The sequence below is a fragment of the Daphnia pulex genome, chromosome 4 (genome assembly GCF_021134715.1).
Source record: "Daphnia pulex isolate KAP4 chromosome 4, ASM2113471v1".
NCBI classification, from domain to species: domain Eukaryota; kingdom Metazoa; phylum Arthropoda; class Branchiopoda; order Diplostraca; family Daphniidae; genus Daphnia; species Daphnia pulex.
In genome coordinates, this window is record NC_060020.1 from 4,766,939 (window position 1) to 4,789,687 (window position 22,749).

Genomic DNA, 22,749 nt, shown 5'->3' on the forward strand with positions numbered 1-22,749 from the left:
TTTTTTTAAATTTTTTTTCAAAAACAAAAGTCTGGACTTGGCAGAAATAATAGGTGGTGTGAACTGTGAATTTTCAATGAAATTTGTTTGTTGGACTTTGAATTTTAATGATAGAAATAAATTTTAAAATGAGTTTGATATATTAAAGTGTAAAGTTTGAATTTTTATTGTTGTATTTTACAAGATCAATTATTTGTAAGTTTACATGGCACTCAGAAATATTTTCTCACATCACGAAATTATCAGCAGCAGTCAGGAAAGGTACTTCAGGAGAAAATAGACATAGACGTGATTTATCGATCAATCTTGTATTTCAGCAATCTTTCAACACATCCAGTGAAATACTTCAGAACTTCCATAGGTCGGAGCAACATAAGTAGTGGTGACAAAGTCAGGAGAATTGCTGGTGTAAAATACATATGAACTTCAGATGGTAGTAGTTTGGAGCAGGATAATACTTAAATTCCTCGATGTAGTATACCAGGCAGCGTACGTGGTTGTGTAATAGGCGGCTCCTTCGGTGTAGTACTTGGGGGCTGCGGTGTTGTAGCTAGGTGTAGCGTAGGTCGGTGTAGTAGACTGGAGCATCAGTGTAGTAATACTTGGCCGCCTCAGTTCTTGTTGAGTAGCTCGGGACAGAGTAGTACTTTGCCGCTTCGGTGTAGGATTCGATTGTTTTGGTGGAGTTATCAGCAGGAGCATCGGTGTAGCAGCTGGGAACAGAGAAGTAGTTAGGAGCGTCGGTGCAGTAAGTAGCTGAGAACAGAGTAATACTTGGGAGCCTCGGTGTAGTCGGATGGGGTGGCATGCGCTGTCATGTAGTACTCCGTGGCCTTGGTGGTGTAGTAACTCGGGGCAGAGTAATACTTCAGGGTGTCCGTGTAGTGGCTCGGGGCAGCGTAAGTTGTGGTATCAAACTCCGGTGCTTTAGTGGTGTAGTACTTGAAGACCTCGGTGCAGGAACTCGTCGTTGCGTAAGTTGTGTAGGAAGGCGGCGGCGTTGTGGTTTGGTTTTCGCCATACCAAGGAGACATCGGTACACCAGTGGTCGATCCAGCCATCAACGATACAACACCCAACAGCAGCACGACACCATAGTTAACTAGACAATTAATAAATTTAAACATAAATATTAAATAATAACAGGCATATTAGCAACTAGAAAAAAAAAGATTAATACAAAACTCAAAGTAAAAAACTTAATAGTTACCCATAATTGCGAACTGGTTACACGATGAGGAATGCAGTTGGTGACAGACAAGGCTCTGCAGTTCGGGGACGACTCCTCATACGCACAGTAACACTTCAGGACGTAGGTGTAGTAGTTCGGGGCAGCGTAGGTTGTAGTGTAGTAATTGAGCGCTTCGGTGTTGTAGTAACGCGGGGCCTCGGTGTAGTAGGCAGGGGCAGCATAAATAGACAATTCCGGTGCCTTAGTGATGTAACTCGGGGCAGAGTTATACTTCGGGATTCGGTGTAGCAGCTCGTGGCATCATAAATTGTGGTGTAACACTCTTGAGCCTTGGTGGTGTAGGAACCGGTTGTTGCGTATGTTGTTGTTGCGTAGCAAGGCGGCAGCATTGCGGTTTGACATTCGCCATACCCCAGGAGACATCGGTACACCAATGGTCGACCCACCAATCAACGATACAACACCCAACAGCATACGACGACTTAGATAACTACACAGTAAAAAAATTCAAACATTAATATTAAATATTAACAGGCATATCAACAGATAGAAACATAGAATTGATACACAACTTAATGTAAAAGACAGAATATTTACCCATGGTTGCGAACTGGCAATACGGTGAAGAAGGCAGATGGTGAGTGCGCTGTAGTTGTTGCCGTGTCGGAGATCCTCACTCGACTGATTTACCTTCGCCTTTTCTCTCGCCTTTTATACGATTTTTTTTCTCACCCTCACCTCTAAAGCCTTGCGGGTGTTGTACCTGTTTGATAATGTTGCAAAAGGTGAAAACGTCCCGTCCTCACCCATCCTCTACACCGTTGCATGACACGTTTTATGTAAAGATCTCCGTGACCTTCGAGTATGTTTACTGGCCTTTCCTTCTGCAGGTTGATGTGGCTGGGGGTGGGTCTACAACAACCAATAACAAAATGAATACCAAATGGTTATGTAACACATCCCGTTCTCACCCAACCTCTGCATGACAAGTTTTATGTGCCTTTCCTTCTGCAGGTTGTCGTTGCTGGGGATGGGTCTACAACAACCAAAATTAAAATGAATACTAAGTTAAATGGTAATGGCTTAAAACTATACCAATTGACATTGGAGTCATTTGACTCGTTTCTTCGTCGAATGAATAAATCTTCCATTTCGAACCGTTTGAAGGACAGTCGGCTTTTTTGAAAATATTCCTCTCCAATCTTATCCAAGTTTCGAACACATGATCAATCCATATTCATTTCATGATGTGCACACAGTTGAGCCTTGTTAGAAACCTCTTTTCTCTGTCAATAAGTTCTCAAAAGTTTCAAAAAGTCACAAGAAAACCGTCTGAACTATTAACTGATTTAGAAACCGAAAGTAGATTTAAACGTAAATTTTCAAAAATCTTACAAGTGAGCTTTGTAGCTAGATCACTTACGGTCAAATTTCACCCCAAATAATCTCACAATAACTCCAATAAATGAATTTAGAAATAAGGAAAATAAAAGTAACTAAAGCTGGTGCTTTTGGCAGCTGAAAAACGATCGAAGATGGCCTTAGATTGACGCCATATAGCGTCAAAAAGAAGACATCCCTATTCTAGCTCATCCACACTGAATTGAAATAACAACAAAAAAAAAAGACAAATGAAAAATACTCGATACTCACAACATATTCTCCTGACTAAAATCGTGATCTCGTCGTCCTCAAGAAACTCCCTGCTGCATTGAGAGCTGGCCTGGGGTAGTTCAAGTTGGCTGCGAATATTGATATGCTTGTCGGGTTCGGGTAGCTGGAGCAGGCTCAACTCCCCCATTTCTCGGAGCGACGAAAGGATGGCAGCATATACTGCTGACTTGCATTTTCATCCGGTGTTACCAATGGATTCAGTCATTGAATATAGCGGCGCAAGATAAACCTGATATGAGAATGGGTGTTACTTTAGATACCAAAATATCAAAGAAGATTGTAGCGACACCAAGCAATACCTCAACTCAAATCAAGAGCGGGTCCGTTCTAAGAAAGTCAAAGAGGAAAATTCATCAAGGTAGCAGCCAATGGATCAACAAACAAAGAACTTAGTGGACCATGTTGCCCTTAGCCCTTTTTTTTTCTTGGAAAGAAAACTAGGTGGTTCTTTATTCACTATTAAGCAAAATCTAAATAAAAAAAAAAAAAAAAAATTAAATTCTAAATTGCTGTCAATTGAAGATCATGATGAATTCTCAAAATTCTATGTAAAACAACTTACAGATCATCTGTGACGATAAAAAATAATAAAGAATCTTGGTTTTCACCAGCAGTGTCATGCGTGACATACTGACATGACAGATAAAAATAAGACGTTCTGACCTGCGGGTAATCGGGTCAGGAAGAAAAAAAATGGAAACCCCACCAGCTCGTTAAAATCTTGTCCGACTCCCACCTTCTTCGGGCCAAATCCACTTGCAGAACCGTAGGGGAGGCACTAATAAGAGGCACTTTCCTGTAATCTTTAACAACTAACGGATAATGGTGATAAGAATAAATGATAAGAACCATGAAAATGAGAAAATCAAAAGAAAATAACAGATTATTACGCTTGAAAGCCCTTAAACCAATCTATCACTCGCCGAATTTTATTCGAAATTTCGCAGCATTAAATTGAACAATGACAATAAGTAAGGAATATTAGGAATCAGCAATTAGTTCATCCCAATCAGGTAAACAGACAGTTTTGTATTTGATTGGTCCTAGTGCTCTCATTTTGCCGGTCTTATCTTCTGCATCAACCTCAACGGAAATCAAATCCTATGACAGATATATAAACGTTTATGCAAGTGTCAGACGAAAATTTTGAAAATCATTGAACTACCTGTAAGTAAGACACTTGGGTAGCGCTATCCAACACAAAAGAATGTTCTCCCATCTGCAAAGTTATCTTCCCTGATTTATGGATGCGTAGAGTTCCTAATCGACCTTCAGGAATATCTTCAAAAACGCTTTCTTTATCAGGTTTTGCTTCAGAAATGGAGTGATCAACGACTTTCTCTGGAATTGCAGTCCCGGGTTCGTTTTTAACTTGAGGACGTTCCTTATCCGATTTCAGGCTTGGCAGCACATCTGGTAACTTCAATCAAAGTAGAATTGCACGATTAGACGACCAACTACCCGGCGATAATGCCATATGTCAACGTACCTGAATGAACAGTAATTCACCCTCATTTTGGAAAATGTGTTCTCCTGTGACTTGAGAAGGTTTCAGACGTCGCTGGTAAGAAGATGCTTTAGGAGTCGGAATTGATTTTTTCTCATCCTTCTCTTGCTTGACTAATGTAAATTTCAATATTATTTTTTTAGTTTGTGTGCAAAAAGATTTAAACTTTCTGAAAAATATACACATACTGGTGACCCCTCCTTCTACTGTGATGGCTGGTTTGCTTTCAGATTTTATACCAATATCGTCAACTTCTTCCTTTACACTTGCATCTAAATAATTATAAAAACAAAAACAACCACATTAAATGTACCATTCCTTTACTGCTACTCAGTTATGCATACCTAAACTTGATTTTGGTAGTTGGATGGGCTGCATTACCACATTATTGTAAAAACCATCACCCAGTTCAGAATCATCCAAGAAATCATCTCTTAGCAATGCACTCAGAGCAGCATCTTCCTCTTCCTTGTTCACTTTGGTGTTCTGTTTGAATTCAATTAAATTTACTGGTTATTTTTTTTTGTCTTTTGTTAAAAATTGAACTTGTATTCTACCTGAGTGTTCAGTCGTGGTTTTTCCAACCCACCAGAAGAGCCTCCACCTTCTCTGTCAGCATATGCTGATGATGAACTTCTCATTTTTGGATTCGAATCACATACTCCTTGTCCAAAAAGTGCTCCTTCGCTCTTAAAGAATAGAATGTAATAGTTGAAGGATATTAGACATATTATTAGCATAACAATACAAAAAAATTAGTACTTGAACCCATTCCTTTCCTTTGCCTCTTCCTCTTCCCCGGTTATCATCTCTTCTACCACCTCGCCCTCTGCCATTACTAGAAGATTCTGCAGAGTTGTCAACATTCAATGGTGCCTCCAGAGTTTTTGTGCGCCTAACTGGGATTGTAGGTTTGAATTCCTTCTTTGGTTTTGCAGCCCCTGACACAGAATTTAAATTTGGTCTGGAACTCCCACCTAGGCTAAGATCCCTTTCACCACGCAAAGAAGGCAGTCTAAAAATTATTAGTATTTTAATAATCAATAATCAAACTTTTTATTGTACAATCGTTTGTTCATTACCTCCCTGATTTACTGGCACTTAAAGGCGATATTGCTGCTTTGAGGGCTAGTTTTTTTACGAGATCTGATGGATTTCCTCCTGAACCGCCTGAACCGCTCATTTTCAGTTTTCAGTTTTTTACCTTCACGAAATCGTGTTTAACAATTTCGTCTGCACTTCACAAATCCATGCATGGCCAAACCATGGGCATAGATTGCCAATTCGGCAATTTGGATATTATTTTGACCTGGCAGAGAATCAGAGCCTCTGTCTCTCAGTTTAAAGTATTTAAATTGTAAGATAAATCAAAATTGACAGAAAGAATATGAAAGATTTAAAATAAATTTGACGTTTTGTAATCTTATTTTAAGTAGAATTTCTAGAGTTGGCAACTCAGCAACCGGTCTATTCTTCTGTTTATTTTAACGGCCTTTTCCATAACCATCGTCTGCCTCACAAGTCACAACTCAAAAACGAAAAAATAAACAAAAATAATACCCATTCTGATAGTACTGATAAGTGACATAAGTCTCCTGGTAAACGAATTGTTTTCAATTTACTTTCTTACAGATTACTTATCATATACAGCCAAAATGTAATCATTCATAGTATTTTACATCGTTTTATACCGTTTACGTGTTTTCCAGCTTCACTTAAAATGCCGCCTTCAGTTGGATCGTTTGCTATTTTGATCGGAACTTTAGCCGTCCTGTTCAATTTTTCTTTACACAAAATCGATGAGGGATATGTCGGTGTTTATTACCGGGTTAGACCGTGTTTATTATACTACAATAACATCTTATACTTATGAGTTTCTTTTTGTTTGTTTTTCAGGGAGGTGCATTGTTGAAAGAGACAAGCAATCCTGGATATCATATGATGTTTCCTTTTCTTACTACTCACCGATCAGTTCAGGTTAAATTCGTAAAAACCTTACAGCAAAAACTGTACAGCAACCCCAAACTTATTCCTTATGTAGGTAACTCTGCAATCAGACGAAGTAAAGAATGTACCGTGTGGAACTGCTGGCGGGGTAAGTCTATTCAGTCAAACTATTTTAATTATACCTTGGAAATCATAGTACAGACAAAATCTTGCTTTTAAACTTTTTTTTCTTGAATGTAAATTATATTAGTGTATCCATATTTTTGTTTGTTACAGGTCATGCTTTACTTTGACCGAATTGAAGTGGTCAATATTTTAAGTCCATCCAGTGGTTTGTAGTATACTTTAAAAATATGCACCTAATCCCTTCCCTTAACATTAAGATTTCTTGGTTTTGTTTCACTTTGCAGTATACGAAATTGTCAAAAACTATACAGCCGACTATGATAGAACGCTAGTATACAACAAGATCCATCACGAACTTAACCAGTTTTGTTCTGTGCATACTCTCCAAGAGGTAAAAAAAAATCCCCAAGTCAGGATCTTTGGAAAAGTTTAATAACCAAATTTCGACGTTAGGTCTACATTGATCTGTTTGATCAGATCGACGAAAATTTAAAGAAGGCCTTGCAAGCAGATTTGAATGATCTTGCACCGGGTTTGCATATTCACGGCGTGCGCGTCACCAAACCCAAAATTCCTGAATCTATTCGAAAGAACTACGAACTTGTGTAACAAATGTTTTTTCCTGGTTTTTTACAAGTGAATCTGAACTTGCATTGATCATTGTGATTCTCTAGGGAGGCGGAGAAAACCAAATTGTTAATTGCACGAGAGTATCAGAAAGTGGTTGAGAAAGACGCCGAAACCGAGCGGAAGAAAGCCGTTATTGAAGCCGAGAAAGAAGCTCAAGTGGCCAAAATTAATTTTGAGCAAAAAGTGATGGAGAAAGAATCAGTCAAGACCATGTCCATCATTGAAGGTGCTTTTTATCATTTTTTGTATATATATTTTTTCTAGATTCCTTAATTGCTTAGTGCTTGCTCATCTTATTCTGCTGTAGATGAAATCGTTACCAACCGACATAAGAGTCGCGCAGATGCAGATTACTACTCGCTTGAGCGACAAGCTAAGGCCAATGAGTTGCTATTGACGAAGGAATATCTGGAACTCAAGCGCTACGAATCCATCACGGCCAATACGAAGCTATATTTCGGAGCCAACATTCCAACACTTTTCATGGGCGATCAACAGCCTTCTAGTGGCAGTCTACCAGTAGTAACCGAAAAAGCCGCGAATTAATGAAGAGGAGCGGCACGATCCGTTTCCTTCCCTTGGTCTAAATAATAATAAGTCGAGTCAATATTTTTTTGCTACCAATTTTCCATTTCTTCTGTGTACACTTGTGTGGTGACACACTTTCGACTAGATGTCGCGGTGTGCTGTGTACTGAAACGAGCTAAAAAAAAAAAAAGGAAACAAAATTGAACAGTGCACTTATTTCTCCCAATGTGTCTGATCGTTGAAATTCACCCACTCGCCATACATACACATTTCGGCCCACCTTACACGCTATTCTGGGTTTTTTAAATTGATGTTTTCGTTTCGCTCCGTGGCCCCTCGTGGCAAGACTTGTTTCCCATTCTTTCCTTTGGGTTGTCCGTTTTGTTAACCAGTATCCACCGGTCTGGCGTTTCCCTCCCTGTGCGCCTCCCAATAGTAGCTCTGATTTCTCCCCGGATCAATCAACAGCAGCAGGCTTTGCTCGACCAGAAGTTTCCACCACCCGCCGAGTCTTAAGCCGATTCCAACAGCGCCACCACTCGACGGACGAAGAGTACCAAGAGTTGTGCCCGTCTCTCTGAACAACGCGCAGCACCCCCGAAAGCAAGCTGTTACTACAACCACCAAACGGGCGAGAGCTCGAGTGTTTCTCCGCGTCGCGGTCGACGTCCGCTGCTGATCAATACGGCCGGGGCCTTTGTACAGTGTTTGAAACAATCAAAAAAAGGATTGAGCGCATATATCGGCCATTTAGGTAACCAACCCGGAGAGAAAGAAAGAGACGGGGGGTGGAGTGTGGTGGAAAGAGAGAAAAAAAATCTTAATGAATCAGTTCCCATCGATCGAAACGAGCGGCGAAGAAGTCGGTGGGGAGTTGGCCAAACGGTTTTTAAAACGTCCATTTTATACTATTCGGTGAAACTGGTGGCCGCGCTCTTTCGAGTCTTGCGTTAGGTTGATTATCGATAGTTTCGCCGAGGATTAAGAAGCAATAAGGGTGGCTGGCTTTATGATGACGCCAGAACACGCAACTTTGGGATGTCGAGCGACAAAGGAAAAAAAAAGAAAAAAGAGACGAGATGCGCTTCAGTTGGTGCGCGCTCTAGTTGGTGGATGCCTGGTGGCAGCAGCACATCGGAAGCGACGGGGTCTAGGGTTCCATTTAACAAATGAGCAGGGACCCTCGTTTCTTCTTTTTCCGTCGTGTGCTCATAACTTTGCCTAGCTGCTTCTTCTTTCCTTTGGCTCAATTAGGAGAGAGCGTACGGGTAGACAACAACGTCTCCTCCCACACGCATGATAAGGCCAAAGAAGAAGAAGAAGAAGAAGAAGAAGAAAGAGGGAGGAAAAAAAAGGAGAGAAACAGACAGGCGAGAAAGGGAGGGCCCTCCCAATCGAGGCCATTCCGTCATATAACAAAACAACAAACTCGGCGCCGGATGGAACGAGAATGGCGCTGTGCGCTTCCATGACGACTCGGGCCTTCTCTCTCTCTGTGTGTTTTTCGTGAAAACCGAGAAGCGCATAGAGTGGGAATAAAAAATAAGAGAGAGAAGGGAAAAAAGGGGTAGTAGTAGAATGGCTGATGGGGTCAATCATGTCAATGAGCGTGCGGTCTGGTAATCAATGAGAGCGCTGGAAGAGAGAGAGAGAAAGAAAGAGAGCCATCTTTTGAGTGTGCAGAGTCTTTTCGTTCGTCTCGCTTTGCATCTCTGCCTCATTACGGCGGCTGGCGATGGGAAGAAAAGCAGATCGCAGATAGACGACGACATTGAGAAAAAGGGGAAAAAAAAAGAGAGGTAGACCTTGGTAGAGAGATATATCTAGCAGAGTCTAGGGGGTGGAATAGGAGGATACGCGCCGGGAATAACAATGGGGCAAAGATGACTGCATTGCGACTTAATCAATCCACTACTGCGAGTCGGGTAAAAGCTTCGAGACGGAGCCCCTTTTATTTTTCAGATGTTGCTCTGCTCCTGTGCTCCACAACTGCGACGATCTCAATTCGGTAGTCAATTGATGAAAGGAAGTCGATGCCTGGAGGCTATCAACGATTTCCCTTCGATCAATCACGATCAAACGTGATCAAACGTAAGTCGAGTTTGGCGTATGCAAGTGCTCGTTTTCCATCGGGCGACGAGATAGATGAGGGAGTCGGCCGCCATTTTTGAATTGATTAGTTGACACTATGTGAGTGTGTTTAGAGGATTTCGTCCTTGGCGCTTCTTTGCCTCCGACCGCAAGGAGGCGCGAGACGGACGGCAGAGAAGAGAAGAGAAAAGAGCATCAAATGGGAGCGACCGTATGGGCAAGGAGAAGTATCGCCGGCAAACAAAAGAGGGGCGAGTCAAAGATCAAGTCAACTTATTATTCCATCAGGTTGTTTCCAGCTAATGGGATCATCCCTATCTCTGCGCCTACCCTATATAAACGCGCCTAGTACGTGTGAGTATCTTGAGAGAATTCCCCGTCACTTAAACTCAATCTCATCCGTGTCGGTTGGTGCGCTAGATGGAGTTCCACGTCTCGTAGCCCCACTCTCTTTTAAAAAGATGGTTTCTTTTCCACAGAGTGTACCGTGTATAATCACAGTGATTGTATCTCGCCCGAGCATGAAGATGAGCCCCGGATGTTGTGTCCTCCTCTCCTTCTCCTCCTCTTTCACCATCTTCTTTATACTAGATATATATATATATACATATAGGAGTATAGCTTAGCTATATGTGTGTAGAGCTGTTGCGTCTTCTCTCCTCTTTCGGGTTTGCCTTTTTGCCACCGCCATCGAGCAACGCCATTCCGTTTCTGTGTGTGTGTGCTCTTTTCTATTTATACACTACATCATGTCTGTTTAAACGTTACTACGCAACGAGACGACCAAAGAGATCAAGATACTGTTAACCAGCCGATGCAAATAAGAAAAAAAAAGAACCGTTACGGACGTACGGTTACAACAACAACAACGGCAGAGCACCAGAAAAAAAGTCCCAGCTTCCTCCCTAGATGTGCGTCCGCGTCTAGCGTGCCGACACGGGAGCCAAAATGTCAATTTCAAAATGATGGTAATAAAACAACAAGAAGAAGTAACAGAAAAAGAAAAAAACAACGGCGCAGCTCAGTGAGTTGTTGAGCATTTTCGACAGAATGACAGCATTACCGCACAGCCATCACCAGGTATAATATAACTTTCATTTCTTATTTTTTTTTTTTTTTTTTGAACCTCTCATTTCTTTTGTGTTTCGCGCTCCGGCCCGCGTTTGCTTCTGTGTCCTGTGTGATCGCAAACACACACACACACACAACACAGTTCGTTGATCTCTCTCTCTCTCACTATATATCTTTTCTTGCTCTTCACTTTATTCGTCTCTCTCTCTTTTATACCACCTTTTCGTCAAAAAAAAGGTTCCTCGGCTGCACTTTGGAGTTGCAGTGGAGCGTGAATTTCGGATGGAAAATGGGCAAACGGCGAATAAGAGAGAGAAAAGGAAGAAAGAAAGAAAGAAAAAAACACCGGCCGCGCTCTCATTTGTTACGGATCGGACCCGCACAACACGGTCTCGAATTCGATAGGTAGTGACGACAGAACAACATCAACAGTATCAGGTAGACACACACAAAGGGGAAAAAGCTGGCCAAGAGACGGCCAATGCACAAGGCCGATTCATTACTCGAGCGGCAAAACATGTTGGACGGGACTTTTGGAAGTTTTCGGCCAAAATCCAATCCACACACGAAAGTTACAAAAGAAAAAAAGAGGAGAAAAGAAAAAAAAAGGGTGTCCAGTGTGTTTAGGTTAGGTACCCCGTTTCGCACTTGGCTGCTCACCTGTACGAGTGAACGGCCAGTAAGTTCAATGTTCGGGCGGCAAATTCCGATCTGTTGATCCAGGACGGTGCTGTCGCTCTCAGCTTGGCTCCGTCCAAACACCCGTGGTGCGCTGGCTGGCTGGCTGTCTGTTTGTCCTCGTGTGTGCCCGCACGTGTGTCCGGCCAATCGACGGAAGCCTCTCAACCCCACTCCACTCGATTCTTCTCCCAATGACATTTGGCAATCAGGTGCTACAAAGAAGAAGAAGAAGAAAAAAGCCGTTAGCAAATTGATTTCTTTCCTCGTCGCTTATAAATTAGGTGATTAAGTTGAAACAGTAATGTTATAGGATCATATACTACATCAGGTGATTGCCCATCTGACGTAACAAGTATATACTTATCAAACTGGCTGGGCGCAATAGAGTTATCCAGCAACTCCCACAGCCCATCTCTCTCTCTCTCTTGTCCGCTATTTACGATGAGATCATGTTGTCGTTCTCTCTCCTATATCCAACATTATTATGTCTTTTCTTTCTCTCTTTGATTACGAGACGCGCTTCCTCAATGTCGGTGATACGGTGACGGGACATGCAACGTCGCGGTTGCAGGACAATTGGGTCGTTTCCGTCCGTCCGCTTCGCAAAGTATCGCTGTTCCCCTTTATGTCTAATTTCATTTTTAGTTTTTTCTACCTGTGTGTGTGTGTCTCTTTTGTCCTTTTTTTGAAGAAAAGAAAAAATAAAATAAAATTTCCTTTGTCAATTTTCTTTCTTTTTTTTTTTTCCACTTATTATTCTTTTATTATTGGCCCACTCACTTTTTGTCTATCGATATCTTTCTTTTTTTTTCCGGCTTCCAGCCAGCCAGCCAGCCCCCGTCTACCTCGCTTTTCTTCCATCTCGGAAGTTGCGCCGTAACGATCCTTCGTGATGATAACTCTATCAGAGAACCAACTGACCGACCGACTACTTGACTTGATGGAGACGAAGGAAGAACAACTCCCACCCGAAAGACAAAATAAAAGGAAAAATAAATAACTCTCAAGTTTCGTAATGAGCGGCTAATTAGTTTCGTGTTCTGTGTGCATTATTTTTTCGCTGGGGGAAAATTTCTCATGCTCTTCTTCTTTCTTGTTCTTCTCAAACACGCACTTCTTGTGTGCACACACAAAGTCTTTCTCCTCCTCCGGAGTAATGTGTAAAAAAGAAGGAAAATGGCGAAGAGGAGAGTAGGCTAGGTCCTTACAATGCTGCACTACTACAGGATTGAAGAGAGAGAGACGCTAGGATTTTTTCCCTTTTAAAAAATACAATAAAAGGGCGGAAAATAAGGGGGGAAAACAGGAGCGGAAGCAGCAGCAGCGGTGGCCATTTGCTTCATCATTTTTCTGATTTGTTTGTTATATCAAGAGTCGTTATTTCTCTTTTGACCTTATTCGTCGTCTTTCCTTTTATTTCTCTTCTTTCCCTTTTCTCTCTCTTTTACGTTGATTACAAAAGGAAGAAAAAAAGACACCCTGGTGAACTGCGCCATCATCCCGAAAAAGCGCCGTACAAAAATAAATACGCACGCACCTACCCAAAATAAATAAGAAAAAAGAGGATCGACATCATGTCATTAATTTTCATTTTTATTTCTAATCATATATTCGTTTGTTTTGTTTTTTTCGGATTTTTATTTGGCGGATGGAGGTGAATGATGTCACCGTCTGGCAGAGAGAGAGAATAAGGAAAAGGAGAGAGAGAGAGATTGAAATAAAAACAAAAGAAGAAAGAAGAAGAAGAAGAAGAAGAAGAAGAAGAAGCGCAATGAAGCTAAAATTGGGGACGCGGCCAGCGTGAGCGCGGGTATATCCGTTGGCCGCGCCTGAGAGAGAGAAAATGTCAGTAGTCAAGTGAACTAGATAGGGGCAACAACAGCAATGAAAGAATGCGACCGATACACGCCGCTGCTGCTGTTGCTGTGTATCATTTTCTTTTTTTATCAGTTCACAGACGAATTGGAACCGAAAAAACAAAAAATGCAACAAGGACGACGACGACGGCGACGACGACAAAATGAGCCGGAGGAAAACAAAAACAACTCAAATCCAGGACGGGTGTGGAGTAGGAGGGCGGCCGCCGCTGGAACAGAATAACCGCACCGGCAAGAACCTCTCGGGGGAAAAAAACACGTATAATATACACGTAATAATAATGGAAAAAAAAAGAACTTTCTCCACGACTGGAAGGATAAGACGGCGTTGGTGGTGACGCGACGACGACGACGACGACGCTCTTGTTTCCTTTTTTTCTATTTCTCTCATTGGCCGCCGCCCGCTAATGTAAACAGCATTTCCAGTCGGGACAAAAGAAAAAGGAAGCGCAAAGAAGAAAATCAGAATGAAAAGAGAGAGAGAATGTCTCGGGAAAAAGAGAGAGAGAGAGATCACGATTTGGAAATCGCGAGCGCGCACTGTTTAGATCGGTCGTTGACTCGTTTTCAAGTTCTTCTTCTTCTTTCCTCCATTCTCTTTTCATTCCGCTGTTGTTTTTTTGTTTCCACCTTTTTTCTTCTTCTTTTTTCAAATGATATCACGAAAGAGAAAAGAAAAAGGGCTCGATATGAAATTGAATACAAATTTTAAAAAATACGACCGAGTAACAGGTCCAGGAATGCTTATTTTTGCGTGGAATCAAAATGAATGTTGGATGATAAATAACAAATACGACAACCTCCCAAAAGAAGAAGGTGGGCGCATTCACAATGAAGAGAGGGGGGACCATCAGGTGTATAGAGAGAGAGAGACCATCGGCAGCGGTGAATCGATCTGTGAAGTGGCAACTATCGTTAAAGGTTGTTGTGCCACGTCGGAGAGAGAAAAATAAGAGAGCGGAACCGACTCGTCCATCGTGTTATGTGTCTTTCCCTCGTCTTCTGGTCCACTCTACAAGGAGAAAATAAGGAGGAAGATAAAAAGGGACACATACCAAAAAGAAGAAGAAAGAAGAAATCTATTTAAAAAAATGAATAAAAACGAGCCTATTTTCCTCCGTTAGACACGGACCAGAGAAATAAGGAGAGAAAAGGCCAGGTATTGTTATGTGCGAGGGTGCGACGTCCTTAGACATTTCCTCCTTCTCTCCTTGTGGGCCATCCAACAGGAGAGACCAGAATATCCCGACAACATAAGAGAGAGAGGAATAACCACATAGTAGTAGCGGGGCGGCTTATCATTGCACATCCGCAATGAATAGAGAAATTGAACACGAGAGATGTAGGACTTTTCCTTCTTCTTAGACTTCGACATCGTCTGTTGTTTGAGGATAATCTGCGCTTGCGGAATCTCGTTCGAAAGATGAGAAACAAACAAACAGACACACACACACGAGAAAATAGAAAATGCGTGGCCCCGAGCGAATAAATGTCTAAAGCGGCACACCTGTGATATGGCGCTATAAGCTTACACCTCGATATCTCCAAGTGTATAGACCTTTTTTTTTTTGTTGGGTTCCTTTTGGGGGCCGTGGTGGTGGTGGTTGTTGTTGTGTGTGGGCACTGAAATGTATGCGCCTGTCGATTTTCTCTCCTCTTTCTTATTCACTGGACACATTCTTCATGCATATTTAGCGAGTCCCAGTGATGGACTGATAATGGGACAGCAGCCGCAGTCCTCCACTGCGGGCCACACCTTCTTTTCTCTCGTGGAGGACGACCTTTTGGGTCAAGTAGCTGCTGTTTCTCTCTCTCTGCTGCTTCTTTCGTGTATTTTTTCTTTTCGCTGATTGAATCTCATATACCTTTAACCTTCTTCTGACATCTCTCCTTATCCTGACCCATACATGCCATCGCTATTCTCCTGGAAATTGTTGTTTTTCATTTCGAAATAAAAGGGGAATTAACTTGGGCGCAGGACCACCTGGTGGCCTTGGTCGTGATGAAACCCTCACCTGTGTCTTGTCTATTGTATAACTCTGCGAGGGAGCCAACCGAGAAGCTCCGCGGGAAACCATTAGCGGATCGTAGCGCGGCAAGGATCGAAGAAGAAGATTACGACAGATGTAATATCGCCAGAGAGAAAAAGACGCAACTTCCGTAACTCGGGGCTACCTATCCGCTGTCCAGCAGCAGCAGCGGATAGATAATATGAAAAGGTTGTATGTACTATAGCTCCCATTTTTGTTTGTTTGTTGTGCACTGCCAGAGAGAGAGGGAAAGAGGCCATCATCATCGTCGTCCATGTTTTTTTCTCTCCTTTTCTTTTCTATTATTCGTCATTTATTTATATTGTTATTCCATATCTCTTTATATGCTGCTCTGGCTTCTTCTTCTTCTTCTTCCCCCCTTCTATCGATCTCTGGCCTATCCTCATTCGCTTTTTCCTTCTTCTTCATCTTCTTCTTTTCGTCTGGATAGCAGCGCAGTGCATTTGTTATAATAAATAAAAAAAAGGAAAAGGAAAGAAGAAAAGGGGAAGAAGAAAAATATCTCGCAAAAGTTGCTCCCCTTCTCTATTCTCCTTCCGCTTCTACGGATGTCCTTTGACTGCTTTCGATTTGAATAAGCCCCATCCAGCCAGCCACCATCTTCGTCGCCGTTTTCTCCCACTGTATACTACAACCCCCCACCCGCCCCATATCGTCGGCCGTGGATAGCGGGCGGAGTAAATCAAGAGAGCGAGCAAGCGAGAGAGGCTCAATGGAAAGAATTGGCGAAGAAGAAGAAGAAGAAGAGGCGCACGAGGTATACATATACAAAATAAAATAAAAAAAAAAGATTCAAAGAGGAGAAGAAGAAGACCATCTTCTCTATTGATCGGAGCTTTTCTCTCTCTCTCTCTGCTCTCTTACGTTCCTCTATATATATATACCCCCGCAGTACTACTACAACATCTAGTGAATATATATCCCCCCCCCTTTTTTTCTTCCGGCCCTCTCTCGAGAGAAAGACAGGGGCTTGTGCTCTCTCCTGCACAATCTTTTCTCTTATAGTGTGTGTGTATATCTTGCCCTTGCTGTAACTATAAATTCTTCTTTTCTTTTCCGAGTCAGTCTCTCTCCTTTTTTCCTTTTTTTCGCCATAGAGCCAGAGCGCGCCGTATAGTAGATACTCGGGCCGCGCGCTCTTATATAATCCAGCTTGATATAGACAAGTATATATAAGAGAAGGCTGGGACTATATAGGGTGGGTGGGGGGGCCGGCGGACGATGATGTTGCTGGCGACGTTCACGCCGATCCGGGGTAGAAAAAAAAGGGGCGCCGGTTCTAAAAAGAAAACCAAGGAACGGAGAGAAGGACGACACGAGCCGACGACCGAATCGCCAAGGGACAAAAATCGAATTTTCTCCTCTTTTCTGCGCGCGTATATCTCTACTCTCTCTCTCTCTCTCCCGCTGTATCATATAAAATAGATATATATATAAATCTACTCTCCTTTTTTCCTCCCTTTTCTTTTAGATTATATTCCTTTTTTTTTATTTTGTATGTGCGTGATTCCTTTTATCTTTGACTCTTTACAGAGGGATATCTATCTTGCCCTCCCCACATCATTTTAGCCGGCCGCCTCTCTTGTCTCCCAATCTCTTCATATGTGTAGCGGCCGAGGCTCGAAGCGGAAGAAGATGTACACTATTCGGCCCATCCATAAATGAATACGTATAAATCTATATGGGAGTGCCGTATAGAGGAACACACACACAAAGAAAGAACGTAGACAGTAGGACTTTTATTTCGGACGACGACACGAGCCCCGCCGGCCCGTGCGTTTTAAAGGTGATCGAGTTTGCGTTGCGCTCGTGTGTCTGGCTATGTATACGTAATATAGGCATATGCCTATGTTAGTTGCTTTCTCGCCTGACGTCGTCTTTCGGTGTATGACTGTACAGCAGAGAGAGAGATAGACGGAAAAGAAAAGAAGAAGAGGATATGCTGGACGGAGTGGTGGGGGGTGTGCCATCGACTCTTTTCTAGTCGGATTCCTCGGCGTCGTTGACGTCCGAGCAAAAGGCCATCCATCACGGCGGCCGACACCCTAACCTCTTCTCCATCCCTCCTCTCCTTCTGCTGGCTCCTTCTCGACAGTCGACCGACCCACATATATATAACATCAGGCACAGTTTTCAAGCAAAGAAACATCTTCAAAAAAAAAGAATAAACTAAAGCAACTCTATTTTCCAATCTATTTTCGTTGGTGTTTGCCTCCGTTGGCGCTCCCACCCAACTCCCCTCCACCCACATGTGTGTGTCTCTTTCCTCACACACACACATTGGAAACATGAAAATGATCAAAGTGTTTTTTTTTTTCATTCTTTTTCATCCAACACAAATCCTCTCTAGGACAAAATCGCCGAGTGAAAATGTCATAAAAGGATCGAGGGGGTCCTCCGTCGAGGAGCTCATCGATCAGCTCACATCGACGATGAATATTGGCCGGCCTATTTATCGTCGTCTGACTTTTCTTCTTTTCTGGTCCCTTCTTTGTAAAAAAAAAAAAAGAAAATATCAGTGGGGGGTAGAGCTCACACACACACACACAAGAGATGGCGGGTCCGTGCTGCGCACACGTCGCTCGGGAGCAAAGCGGAGCAAAACGGAGCAAAGCGGAGGGGCATCAGGAAAAATAAAAGGCAAAGAACATGTACTCTACACCAGTGTCGACTCTCTTTCTCTCAGAGTTTTGTGTCGACATAATCAAAAAGAGACGCGAGCGGAGCGGAGGGCGACGAGAGCGTGCGCGCGCGCGTGTGTCGCCCGGAGAATTTTTGTCCCTTTTTCTGAGCTGGGCTATACGGCCGGCTACTACCCACCCACATATTCCAGCAGTGTAGTACACACACACACACACACACACATGTTCTTTTTGGAACTGGGCACGCGTTCTATAATTGTGACTTTCGGAAGGCCCCCTTCTTCTTCTTCTTTCAGGAACTGTTCAAAAAACCCCAAACAACACCCCCACCAACATTTGCAGACTTCCCCCTTTTGACGCCACGTACACACACACACAGATGGAGGAGTGTGTGGGATAAGCATGTGCCTATGTATTTTCCGGTCACTCTATATTTATTCCTTCCCATTTTTCTTCCTCTTTTTTGAGGGGGGATTATTTTCCCGAACGAAAAAATAATAATAAATCTTATTATTTTTTTCTTCTTCTCTTTACGTTGTTGTTATTTCCCCGGCCCCTAAAAATATAACATGTGTATGTACTTTACTTCCCCCCTCTCCAAAGTACTTTTTATTTCCTTCCTATTCTCATAATCCGAATGCAAAGTTTTAGATTTTTCAAAAAACGGATCTTCCCGCCCAATTGGGAAAAATGAAATCGAACACGACGTCGCCTCCTATTCAAATGAGACGGGCGACTTCTTATCGAATCAATACGACGGGCTATAGATAGCAGACACACACGCATAGTGCCAGTCTCACAGAGAGAAGGCTGTTTAGGCAACAAAAGAGCGCTCCTTGTCTCGTAGTAAAGGAATAACAATAACAATAATCACGCCGATATCATATCGCCGAATCATAGTCTCTCTATGTAGAGTATACTGCTGCGCAGCCACCCCGGCGTCGTCTCCATCACCTCCGGCTCGATCCGCAAGGAGGAGTGGGAAAAATTCCCAGTAGAGAGATGATGCAAACCGGAGGTTTTTCTATCTTTCATCCATCCCGATCGGGATTGGGTGGGCGGGATAAGAGGAAGAAGAAGAAACGCGCACTGAGCTCCATTGACGTTTGATGACGTTGTCTCTCTCTCTTCTCTCTTCTCCCGACTCTCTCTCGTATTCTCGTTTGTAAGGAGCGGGGAAAAAAATAAAATGCCTCGACGTCGTCGCTATTATTGTCCCCGTGCACTCACTCACGCACACACACACACACGCTGTTATGGATCTATATTTTCTAGGTGGTGGTGGGTGGCGGGTGGAAATATCTGAATCGCGGAGCTGATTTTTCCCATTTCTTTTCTCTCTCCATAGCACGAAAGAAAAAAGAAAGAAATAAAATAAAAAAGGGGGGAAAAATCCCTCCATCGTGAAAATGAGTTGGATGGAAAGGAAGAAAAAAAATGACGTGAGCGGGAGCCGGGAAAAAATATGAAAGAAATCAATAGATAATAATGGCGAGGGGGGAGAGAGAGAGAGATGGAGAGAGCAACAGACGCGAATAGAGGAGGAAAGAAGAAGAAGAAAGAAAAAGAAGGAAGAAAAGTGAAATGTCATCGAGTCATTGGCCAGAGGAGTATCGCCATTCCCGGGCGGAACGGGCCGGATGCAGATGCATGCAACGTGCAGCCGGCGGAACCAGAAGAAGGAGAAGAAGGGACCTCTTCTTTCGCCTTCGTCATATCTGGCTATATCTTCTATTCTATACGTATGTATCCCCCCTCTTAACTATTCTTCTATGTCGTCGTCCATTTCTTTCTTTCTGTGTGGTGCCCCTGGAATTTCCCGCATCTTGCGAAGAAAAGAAGATGGAAAAAGAAGAAGAAGAAGAAGAGCTATTTCTGTCAAACAGTGGCAAACCTTTTGGGCGGATATCTAAGTTCGAGGGGGGGCACCGAGTGTGTCTGCCCAGCACACCAAATGGAAAGATGCATGCGCCGTCCGCTTTTTCCGAAGAAGAGACTGACAGCGCGGGTCTCTCTCTCCGTCCGTCCGTCCGTTCGTGTGACGTTAGAGGCCAGCAGTTACAGCCAAAGGCAAAGAGGGGAGGTGTATTGATGAGGCTATTTCCACCTCGACTAATTCCGTACTAACGATCCTTGAAACACACACTCGCAAGAGTTTTTCGGCGGGGGTTGTATATATACTTTTCTCTCTCTCTCTCTTTCTCTCTCAGCTGACTGCTGGCCCGCCCCTTGATGCCCGCTAGTAAACACTAGACGCTACTACTACTGCTACTGCTACTGCTCCTGCTGCTACCCGACCGGTGTGACGACTTGTCCGGTCGGAAATGGCTCATCCCCGGGACTGGCCGCTGTGGAGTTGGCCGTCCATCATCACCTCGCGGCGATGAGGTGCCGATGAAAGTGGCAAGTGCCGCCACCGCCGCCGCCGTTTCTTTCTTCGATTCAATTCAAAACCAAATTCTCTTGCCCAATCTTTTAGCTACTACGGACGCCGACGTTTTTCATCCGCAATTTCTATCCGGAATGTTCACAGGGACTGCCCTGACGGACGAGATTGGAAAAAATAAAAAATAAAGAAATGGGACGGCGACTGTGTGATGAGCAGAAGAGTTTACCTTACGGCTTTAGCGGCCTATTAAGCGCCACACTTGTTACGTAAATAGGAGCCCCCCCGGGACAGATGGACCATGCTCTACTCATCTCGCCAGGATTTTCTCAATGATTTCTTTTTTTTTCGTAGTTTCCGAGTGGGTGGCGGGATTAACCGCGTTTGATGGGCGCCGCCCAGCAGCACAAGAGCCCTTTTGCATGGCCATTCTTCGCTCCGTTAGCTTTCTCTCTTGTCCGCTTCCCCTGGCCGTCCCTCCTCTTCTTCCGACAAATAACTAGCCCCTTCCTTTCGACCACCATCAACGATCTTGAGTGACAGCCAGACGGGCAAACCTAGGAGAGACGGGTCGATATATAAGAATCTATATGCAGACGCCCTCCTTTTATCTATACGCCGAGATGACACGCTTCAATTTCCCTTACGAGGAGGTGCCCGTGTGGCGGCAGGTCAGTAAACAAAAACGACAAGAGAGAAAACAGTTCCAGTCAACCGCGCATAGCTCAGAAATAATCTTATTCCTTACTATCTAACGATTTATAACCAACGCCATCGAATAGTCAAAAAGGAAGAAGAATGGAGATAAATTGGTCCTACCTTTGTGCCCGGGAAATGTACGGCCAGACATCCACAAGTGCTCCATCCGGAAGAATAGTTAAATGTACACCAGGCTCGGGATAGGAAAGAGGGCCTCAGAGGATTTCAAGACAGGGGGAAGAAGAGATCCGTAACTCGACCAGCATCGGTAGTTTATCCAATGAAACGGGATGCTGTTTATCTAAATATAAAATGAATAAAATTGGTTTACGAAACATATTGACAGGTAGGCTACAACAAGTCAGAACAAGTTGAGAATGTGACAGTGGGTAAACTCTAATTTATAATATTAAGGATAATTTCTACACTGCTTTCATGCAAGTAATGCATTATTCAAATATCAAGCAGGTCACAGCTCACAGCAGGTTAATAAAAGTAACGAAAATCATTACCCAAGAGATGATGAAACTGAGATTGTTGCAGCCCAAGCAAATTTGGCATATCTTGTGATGGTTATGATGGCTGGCTCAGGCCTCAAATCTACACAAAATAAAGGAAAAACGTTACAATGTGCTAGCAAACTGCCATGCATCGACAGCCTGGGACCTGCATGATATGCTAGTCAAGTAGTCAGGCACATTCCACAAATTTGGAACAGGTTTAACTCTTTTATTTGAACTCCCAATCTCATTCTATTTGTATGTTTATTTTTATTTACCTGCCAAACAGCATGTAATGTGTATTAAACGATTCTACAAAGATAAAGAGTGCTGCAATTTCAATTCGAAACTTGTAAAGAGCAGACGACACTAATTTTCTAATTGTTGTTGATTTAGATATCGATAGCAATAATTAAAAATCGATCTTCCCTCCAAATCCAAACTGCTAAAAAACGATAAACGTGGTTTTCTCACCCAACATCTACTATACTATACGGAGATTATTTTAATATCTAATAGTTACACCCCATCACAGTCCAGATAAAAGTTAAAAAATTGCACGAAACCCTCCTCAGAGGACCCTGTTGTTGTATAAGCCAAGCGGGCATACTATTTCGTTCGTTGCTCTCCTGCTGCCGTCGTCCATAAAAACAACAGCAGCAAACAATCCGGCGACACACGACCAACGGACAACAACAGCAGTCTAGTCTAGTCCGTCTAAATCTATGTTAACCCGGGCGGCGCGCTCGCGCTAAACCCCCCCACACGTTGAATGGAAATTTCCCGTTCGCGGTCTCCGTGATGTCGTTCCAGTCAACAACAACAAGAAAAAAAGAAGCGGAAGAAGGAACAGGAAAGTAAGAAGTGAACGACACAGCAAAACGAAAAAGCCAAAAAGAACAAGAAGAAAAACAAAAAAAAAGAGTAACTGAATAATACGGTACGGGCTAGCTACATAATGCATTGACCAAAGAAGATGGCGGAGGCCAGAGAAATGCAGCAGCAGTCAGGTTCTTTTTTTTTCTTTCTTTCTTCTATCAACATTTATGTATGTATACGATTATGATTAGAGTTATATGGCTGTGTGTGTGTGTGTGTATACGCGTATAATATAATTCTTCGGGTGTTGTTGTTGTTGTCCTCTCAC

General features: G+C 43.0%; 3 protein-coding genes and 2 long non-coding RNA genes across 5 annotated transcripts; 2 read left to right on the plus strand and 3 right to left on the minus strand.

Annotated features, from left to right (window-relative positions):
* Nucleotides 1-292: 292 nt before the first annotated feature.
* On the minus strand, nucleotides 293-1,879 carry LOC124193106. Its single transcript, XM_046586765.1, has 4 exons — nucleotides 1,790-1,879; nucleotides 1,211-1,682; nucleotides 775-1,102; nucleotides 293-713 (listed from the first exon to the last, which is right to left on the minus strand). Exons 2-4 carry the CDS (start codon nucleotides 1,212-1,214, stop codon nucleotides 551-553), a joined length of 495 nt encoding a protein of 164 aa, XP_046442721.1. The 5' UTR covers nucleotides 1,215-1,682; nucleotides 1,790-1,879; the 3' UTR covers nucleotides 293-550.
* Nucleotides 1,880-3,779: 1,900 nt separating this feature from the next.
* LOC124193107 (DNA-directed RNA polymerase III subunit RPC4-like) lies at nucleotides 3,780-5,723 on the minus strand. The gene is made up of 8 exons (XM_046586766.1): nucleotides 5,456-5,723; nucleotides 5,136-5,388; nucleotides 4,931-5,062; nucleotides 4,718-4,859; nucleotides 4,562-4,645; nucleotides 4,356-4,486; nucleotides 4,032-4,286; nucleotides 3,780-3,967 (listed from the first exon to the last, which is right to left on the minus strand). The coding sequence occupies exons 1-8, from the start codon at nucleotides 5,554-5,556 to the stop codon at nucleotides 3,848-3,850; spliced, it is 1,218 nt and encodes a 405-aa protein (XP_046442722.1). The 5' UTR covers nucleotides 5,557-5,723; the 3' UTR covers nucleotides 3,780-3,847.
* Nucleotides 5,724-5,812: 89 nt separating this feature from the next.
* Nucleotides 5,813-7,888, plus strand: LOC124193108 (erlin-1-like). The gene is made up of 9 exons (XM_046586768.1): nucleotides 5,813-5,971; nucleotides 6,083-6,201; nucleotides 6,270-6,350; nucleotides 6,415-6,468; nucleotides 6,597-6,651; nucleotides 6,731-6,837; nucleotides 6,900-7,051; nucleotides 7,121-7,302; nucleotides 7,384-7,888. Exons 2-9 carry the CDS (start codon nucleotides 6,094-6,096, stop codon nucleotides 7,620-7,622), a joined length of 978 nt encoding a protein of 325 aa, XP_046442724.1. The 5' UTR covers nucleotides 5,813-5,971; nucleotides 6,083-6,093; the 3' UTR covers nucleotides 7,623-7,888.
* A 2,747-nt stretch (nucleotides 7,889-10,635) lies between these two features.
* Nucleotides 10,636-13,571, plus strand: LOC124193110. The gene is made up of 2 exons (XR_006874046.1): nucleotides 10,636-10,775; nucleotides 13,398-13,571. It is a non-coding gene; the product is annotated as an uncharacterized LOC124193110 (long non-coding RNA).
* Nucleotides 11,131-21,704, minus strand: LOC124193109. The gene is made up of 3 exons (XR_006874045.1): nucleotides 21,615-21,704; nucleotides 21,223-21,403; nucleotides 11,131-11,659 (listed from the first exon to the last, which is right to left on the minus strand). It is a non-coding gene; the product is annotated as an uncharacterized LOC124193109 (long non-coding RNA).
* Nucleotides 21,705-22,749: the final 1,045 nt, after the last annotated feature.

What these genes read in the sequence shown, in the direction of transcription:
- LOC124193106 (XM_046586765.1), bottom strand. An exon ending in GACTACACCGAGGCTCCCAA is followed by an intron (nt 714 to 774) that starts GTATTACTCTGT and finishes CTCTGTTCCCAG; the next exon opens with CTGCTACACCGATGCTCCTG.
- LOC124193107 (XM_046586766.1), bottom strand. Translation starts at nt 5,556, where the DNA reads ATGAGCGGTTCAGGCGGTTCAGGAGGAAATCCATCAGATCTCGTAAAA. An exon ending in AAGGAAAGGAATGGGTTCAA is followed by an intron (nt 5,063 to 5,135) that starts GTACTAATTTTT and finishes CTATTCTTTAAG; the next exon opens with AGCGAAGGAGCACTTTTTGG. An exon ending in AACCACGACTGAACACTCAG is followed by an intron (nt 4,860 to 4,930) that starts GTAGAATACAAG and finishes GAATTCAAACAG; the next exon opens with AACACCAAAGTGAACAAGGA.
- LOC124193108 (XM_046586768.1), top strand. Translation starts at nt 6,094, where the DNA reads ATGCCGCCTTCAGTTGGATCGTTTGCTATTTTGATCGGAACTTTAGCC. An exon ending in CGTGTGGAACTGCTGGCGGG is followed by an intron (nt 6,469 to 6,596) that starts GTAAGTCTATTC and finishes TGTTTGTTACAG; the next exon opens with GTCATGCTTTACTTTGACCG. An exon ending in CTGTGCATACTCTCCAAGAG is followed by an intron (nt 6,838 to 6,899) that starts GTAAAAAAAAAT and finishes TTTCGACGTTAG; the next exon opens with GTCTACATTGATCTGTTTGA.